Consider the following 6,688-nt stretch of genomic DNA (forward strand, 5'->3'; position numbering starts at 1 on the left):
TATACGTCGACCTGAATATGTTCTTATAATAAACATTGTTAATTAAACAATTAAAATCAGGTCGATGTAAGCGTGATGTTTCAGGGCTAGCTCGTACTAAATATCGGTGCTGGAAATATACAAAGGAGATTTTTGAGCACGTACCCGCCGATAATTGGGACGAGCGGAAAAATATAAGATAGTGTGCTGAAGACAGGGGAGTAAGTTAGTCCATCGATGTGAGTCGTATTATACAGTTAGTAATTCGCGTCATCAGTCCGTTAGCAGAAGACAGCGCAGACTGAAGATGTTCCTGTAAGTACTTAGTTAACTAAACCATTAAGTCTTGGCATTCCCCAAACTTGTATTATACTGTGAACTCTATGTTAAATAAATGTGTATTTTGTTCAATGGTTGTTTTGATTGAGAGAGAGAACCTGGTATAGCGACCCTAGCAAACAACCCCCAGCTAGGTCGCGACATATGGTGGAGGCGCCGGTCTCTTTTTTAATCAAAGCAACCTTTTTGAATGCAAAATTTTAATTACTTTCTTTAACACCACGACATGTGTTGGAGGCGCCAGTCTCTTTTTTAGTCAAAGTAGCTTTTTTTAATGCAAATTACGGGTAAACCCCACACACCTCCGCAACATGTAGTAGAGGCAAAGTTCTTTTATTTTGTTTAATTCAAATATATATATATTTTTTTTTCAATACTTCCCCACAATCAAGACATGTGGTGGAAATGTCGTTTTTATCTGCTGCAAAACAGCCCTTTTAAAGTAAATTTTTTTAATTAATTATTTTTATATTTTTCGCCACCACAACATGTGATGAAGGCATGTATTTTATTTTTTTATATTTTGGGAATGCCAAGAATGTCCTAGTTTTAACTTATTGAATTGATTTAAATATATTTAGTTTTTTGCTTTTTAACATAGTTTCTTTATTTTGATTAATATTATCCAATATGCAATTTTCGTCAAATTTAAATTTTTGCATATCAATTTTGTTGTCCGATTTTTGTTTTCGTAAAATATACGAAATGATTTTAAATTTTAGTATATTTAAGTTGATAAATATTTAAATAACCTATATCTACTATTATAGTATGAATATTTTATTTTATAGTTTTTATTAAGTATCACATAATAATTTAATACCCTATATATTATTTGAATATTATTTATTACATTTATTTATAAAGTCAAGTGCTGGAAAATGTTGACGACTGTAGTTTTCACCCTGACCTACACATCATGTTTTATTTTGAAATATGAGTACATTCTCATCCACATTTGTTTATTATTTTTCTAACGTTCAAATTTCATTCAAATGCCAATGGCTTTGTCTATATTTAAATATTTCTTGATATATTTCAATGTCATAAACTCTCTAACTAATTATTTTTAAACAAGCTAAACTTTTTATTTTAAAATTTTTCATGATGGAATTTCAAAGACTTCCAGTTCTGCCTAAATTTGTTGAACCCCCTACATTTGACCCTAGGTACGATTGCCCAGTGTCTTTTATTTCAGAATATGATAAAATTACTGATAGAAATGGTTGGGATTGTGCATATAAAATTCGATATTTGCAGTGTTACCTGAAACACGCATCTGTCTTTTGGTTTCAAAAATACGCGAAAAATAAAGATAATCTTCAGAAAACTTGGCCGGATCTAAAAAAAGATTTCATTTTAAATTTTGGCGGTGATATAGCAATAAGAAAACTAAAATACAAATTGCGCTCACGTAAGCAGGATGCAAACGAGGACATTAAACATTATTATTTTGACTTACTTTCAATGTTTCAAGAAATATATTATGAAATTAATTTTCAGCGTTCATCAGTTCAGAGACTATTTTGAGAATGGTTTGCATCCATCTTATGACAAATATTATTATATGTTGTCAAGCCGTGATATGGATTTTACCACGTTAAAAAGTATTATTTTCAAGTTGAGTGATCTAAAAGACAGAAGTTCAGATTGTAACACGTTGGCACGTTCGTCCCGCTTCTACGAAGGTAGTACAAATTTAAATAATTCAGCTAGTAAAAATAATTATAAACATAATGATTACTATAATTATAATTCAGACGATTTAAAAAGGAATAAAAGACAGGTAGAGCATGACTCTTCGTACAATGGTCATAGGGTTGAAGATATTGATAATGTAAGAGGCAAATCAGGACATGAGAATAAAAAATGCTATGGCATGAATATTAGCTATGATAATCAGTATAAAACAGTTAATGCTAGCTATAGGTATAACAATACAGACGAATATAATTTTAATACGAATTATGAGAGAAGACAACAAAAGTTGATTGAAGATAACCGGACAAAGAGTTTCGAACAAAACCCACCCTTAGTTGAGGACTACCAGAGCAGGATTTTTGAACAAAACCCACCCCTGTTTGAGAGACAAACAGCTGATATGCATGGTATATTTATTGTGTCAGAGGAGCATGAGATAGAGGAGAATAGTGTGAATATTTTGGAAGAGGACGATTTGGATTCCCTCAATTTAGAAAGTGCACGGATAGAGGAATATTGTGATGCCCTCCCCGTGGCAATGGGATACGCACAGGCAGAGGAAGTGAATGATACCCTCCCTGTAGCAATAGAGTTCGCACAGGTAGAGGAAGATGATGCCCTCCCTGTTGCAAGTGAAGTTATGCCGGCTGAGGATGAGTGGAATACCCTCCCTGGCAATGTCGAGGAAGATGAAATAGAAAAATGGAATCCTTTCTTTCTCGAAGAAGAGAAATGCAACTCCTCAAGTGTACCAATGTTTTGTTTTAACAATGTGGAAGATAAAGATATACCTCCGACACAAGAAGTTACGCATATAAGAAGCAAAAGTATACGTCTATTAGACAACCCTTGTTGGAACCGACAGTTTGACTATTTTGATCGTAAAACAAACGTTCCAAGAGAAGAAACTCGTAATGAATTTAGACCCCAGCAAGTCATTTCTTGCACAACTAGGACACTGGATATGATGACCAAAAGGCCAAACGCCAAGATGGCGAAGGATATCATTATCCACCCTAGCCACCCTCCCTGGACTCGATGCTTATGAGTCATATTTAGAGTTGAAATTAGAATCAAGAAACGCATGATTGTATAAAGGACCTGATAAAGACTATTTAATTAACTTAGTATTTATTTTTTTGACTTTTAGTTGTAAGACTTATTTCTTAGACTTATCTTAGACTGGCAGAAACTAATTTATTTTTGAGTATTTTTAGGTGACATTTATTTCCTAACATTGAGCAAAAATAAGGATAAGAAAAAAGAAGGAAAAAAAATACTTTCAAGGTAAGCTGAGGTAAAGTATACTCAAACCTACTACATTTACAGCTCCTGGGGAAAGATTGTGTAGCTATGTTGGTCTTAAAGAACTGCTCGGATGATATTTTGTTAGTTGATTTGTTGTTATTTTTATTCCTAGTATCAACGTCACGTGACTATTTTGGCCTAGGATGCCCATTATTTTTTTTAAAAAGCCGTGATTGTTTTAGAGGTACTAGTTGAATTTGATTATTTTTTTCCCGAGTCAGAAACAATATTATTTATAATTTATGTTACTAATAAAAAAGAAAAATAAACTGCGATAGTTTTGTCAATATGTATGTATGTTGTTCTGTTTTGTAGACTGTTTATTGTATATGTTTCGATGTTGACAAAACATGTTATTAGAAGCCACGCGACTTTTCCCAAACAATCTTTCATCACTTAGGAGATAAAGGACATGTAATGTAGTAGACGGAATAAAGAAAAGCCAAATAGTTAATGATTTTTTTTTCTTTCAAGAAAGAATTTGATGAATTTCGCCATATATATATATTTTTTTTTCCTTCGTCCTAAATGAAAAGAAAATGTAAACGTTATAATAAATACTTACTTTTCTAATTTTGCTGAAGTACAAATAGTTGGAGGCTATTTTTAAATATAAATAATAATACAAAGTGCTTAGCTGGACTAATTAAATAGTAATAAGTAAAGTCATATTTTAAATCTTTATTTTTTATATAAATATAAGGAACCTAAGCAAATAATTAAAACTATCAATTTTTAATTTTTTTTAAGCAAATGCATTTTCGAAAAATATTTAAGATAAAATAAACTGTAGATATTTCACAGGTAACTAAGAAGAATAGTTTTATTAACGTAATTGTTATTCTGTTTTAGATATTAAAGATAGGAATAAAATATAGTACTTACTCTTTAATTTCTCATGAATTTTGTATCACACCTGCCGATACCACAATCAACACTAAGAAGTCGAAGGAAGAAATGAGTTGCTGTCTGGAAACACGTACCAACCACACCAGTGAGATGAAACTTTCCAGCATCACAAGCTCTGTTCAGTTGAGCAAATGTTAAACACGCCGCTCGCCTTTTTGCCTCGAATTCTAATGGATTGGAGATGTATGGAATTTTTTGGATACGGATATGGAAGCAATAACCAGCCTGGAGAAAAAACTAATTTGGTTGGTTGAAGTAACAAGCCACTGAACCCATAATACCGCAGAGAAGCCAGAAAACCAAGAAATATTAACAAGTAAATTTTGTTTGGCTCGAATGAAAACAGTACACTAATGAAGTAAAGAAAAAATAATTGTCCAGTATTCCGCTGATCCCAGCAATTTCAAAAGGCCGTCGCCCGTTTGACATTGAAACCAAGCGCACGGACGAACAGAAGTATACAATGAATAAGAAGGCAACCAGTCAAACAAAGGCAAAGGCAGTGCTGGCGTGTGCATTGCTTGACTGATATGAGCTAGGGTTAAAGCTTGAAGCTTATGGTATTGTTGAAACGGACGCAACGCACCAGGATGCCAGGAGACATATTTTCAGTACGGGTGGTATCGCGTAGGACCTTTTGTTTGTACGGGATTAAAGAGTAAATGATAAAAATATATATTTTTTATTTTGATGAGTCGCAAGAAAATCTTAAATTAAAGCTTAATAGCACATGATTTTTTTTTTTTTATCGCTGGGGACCAGCTCTCCAAGCCCGGGGGATATGTCAAGACTTAAATATAGGCCAATTCTGGGTTTACATCAAATTGGGAAAAATCATGTAAAATATAATTTAGTAAAACCAATTTTGATGTAGATTCAAGGGAATCGTTCGCGTATACGTCGACCTGAATATGTTCTTATAATAAACATTGTTAATTAAACAATTAAAATCAGGTCGATGTAAGTGATATTTCAGGGCTAGCTCGTACTAAATATCGGTGCTGGAAATATACAAAGGAGATTTTTGAGCACGTACCCGCCGATAATTGGGACGAGCGGAAAAATATAAAATAGTGTGCTGAAGACAGGGTAGGAGTTAGTCCATCGATGTGAGCCGTATTATACAGTTAGTAATCCGCGTCATCAGTCGGTTAGCAGAAGACAGCGCAGACTGAAGATGTTCCTGTAAGTACTTAGTTAATCAAACCATTAAGTCTTGGCATTCCCCAAACTTGTATTATACTGTGAACTCTATGTTAAATAAATGTGTATTTTGTTCAATGGTTGTTTTGATTGAGAGGGAGAACCTGGTATAGCGACCCTAGCAAACAACCCCCAGCTAGGTCGCGACATTATTTTAGATAATAATCTAAAAATTTAGAGGGCGTCGTGAGATAAATGATCAAATTAGTAAATAACGGACACCCTAGTATCTCTACTCATAAACGAGAAACCCTGTAAAACACATAACAATGGAAGGCCATGTACATCTACACATACTTGGCGTATAAAATTCATCACGAAGAAATCGAATAACAGAAATGTTAGTAGCCATATTATTATGCCTGATTATTGACCCCAGACGCAATGGTAATAGAAACACAGCCAGTAATATGAAGGATAGTTTGCATGTATGTACCAAATTATAGCAGCAGACTCTTCACCCACTAAAAACAATCCTGTTAAATAAATCTGAAGAAACAACATGTTAAAAATACATTTTCAAAAGAACTTTTTAATACGAAAAAGTCCACCCTTCTTAACTGAGCTATAATATAACCATAGTAGAAGGAAAAGAGTAGTTGCACTCTCCCAAATATTTTCTGCCAGTTTTTACAATCTGTCGAATATCGGCAGATTGCAGAGCGTTTCAATTGAGTTCCGTGATAAATTCCGATTGATAAAAAATGAGTGCCTTACGGTGTGCTGCTATTGGTTGTAGTAATAATTCAAAAAATTGTGCTTTGGTTTTTTTTTGAGAGTCATTTGTGATCATGTTTGTGTTCAGCTTAATTTTCTCATGACTGATTAACTACTTAATAATTTGATATATTTTCATTTAAACCTCAATTTTTTATCGATTTTACTTTTGATAACTATCCCTTGCTTGCTGTTTAACGAACTGCACCATTATTGTACAAAAATTTGCTAGTACCGAAAAACAACTGGAAATCCCAGTTCCTTAGAGGCATTATGGGACCGAAATTACCGGTTCCGAAAAACAGCTCCGGTTCCGGACATGCTATAACGTACCATAACCGTGAATCGCTCTATACAGGGTGAGCCTTAATTAAGTGCAAATATTTTTAGGGGTAATATATTTTGGCCCCAGAAATATCAGGAATTTTCACTTATAATATCACAAGAGCTTAATTCATTTTCGAAGCCTTTGAGGGCATCGAATTTTGAAAATTATCCCGAGCTCGAAGACGAGGGATAATTTTCCTAAAAA

At 33.6% G+C, this 6,688-nt stretch overlaps 1 protein-coding gene and 1 long non-coding RNA gene across 2 annotated transcripts; one reads left to right on the top strand and one right to left on the bottom strand.

Moving 5' to 3' along the window:
• The first annotated feature begins 1,839 nt into the window (after positions 1-1,839).
• On the top strand, positions 1,840-3,142 carry LOC115875288. The gene is made up of 2 exons (XM_030890710.1): positions 1,840-2,187; positions 2,242-3,142. The coding sequence occupies exons 1-2, from the start codon at positions 1,886-1,888 to the stop codon at positions 3,065-3,067; spliced, it is 1,128 nt and encodes a 375-aa protein (XP_030746570.1). The 5' UTR covers positions 1,840-1,885; the 3' UTR covers positions 3,068-3,142.
• A 702-nt stretch (positions 3,143-3,844) lies between these two features.
• LOC115875290 lies at positions 3,845-4,937 on the bottom strand. Its single transcript, XR_004048992.1, has 2 exons — positions 4,518-4,937; positions 3,845-4,461 (listed from the first exon to the last, which is right to left on the bottom strand). It is a non-coding gene; the product is annotated as an uncharacterized LOC115875290 (long non-coding RNA).
• Between the last annotated feature and the right edge of the window lie 1,751 nt (positions 4,938-6,688).

The sequence above is a fragment of the Sitophilus oryzae genome, unplaced genomic scaffold (assembly GCF_002938485.1).
Source record: "Sitophilus oryzae breed Bouriz unplaced genomic scaffold, Soryzae_2.0 scaffold_1367_pilon_pilon, whole genome shotgun sequence".
Taxonomy (NCBI): domain Eukaryota; kingdom Metazoa; phylum Arthropoda; class Insecta; order Coleoptera; family Curculionidae; genus Sitophilus; species Sitophilus oryzae.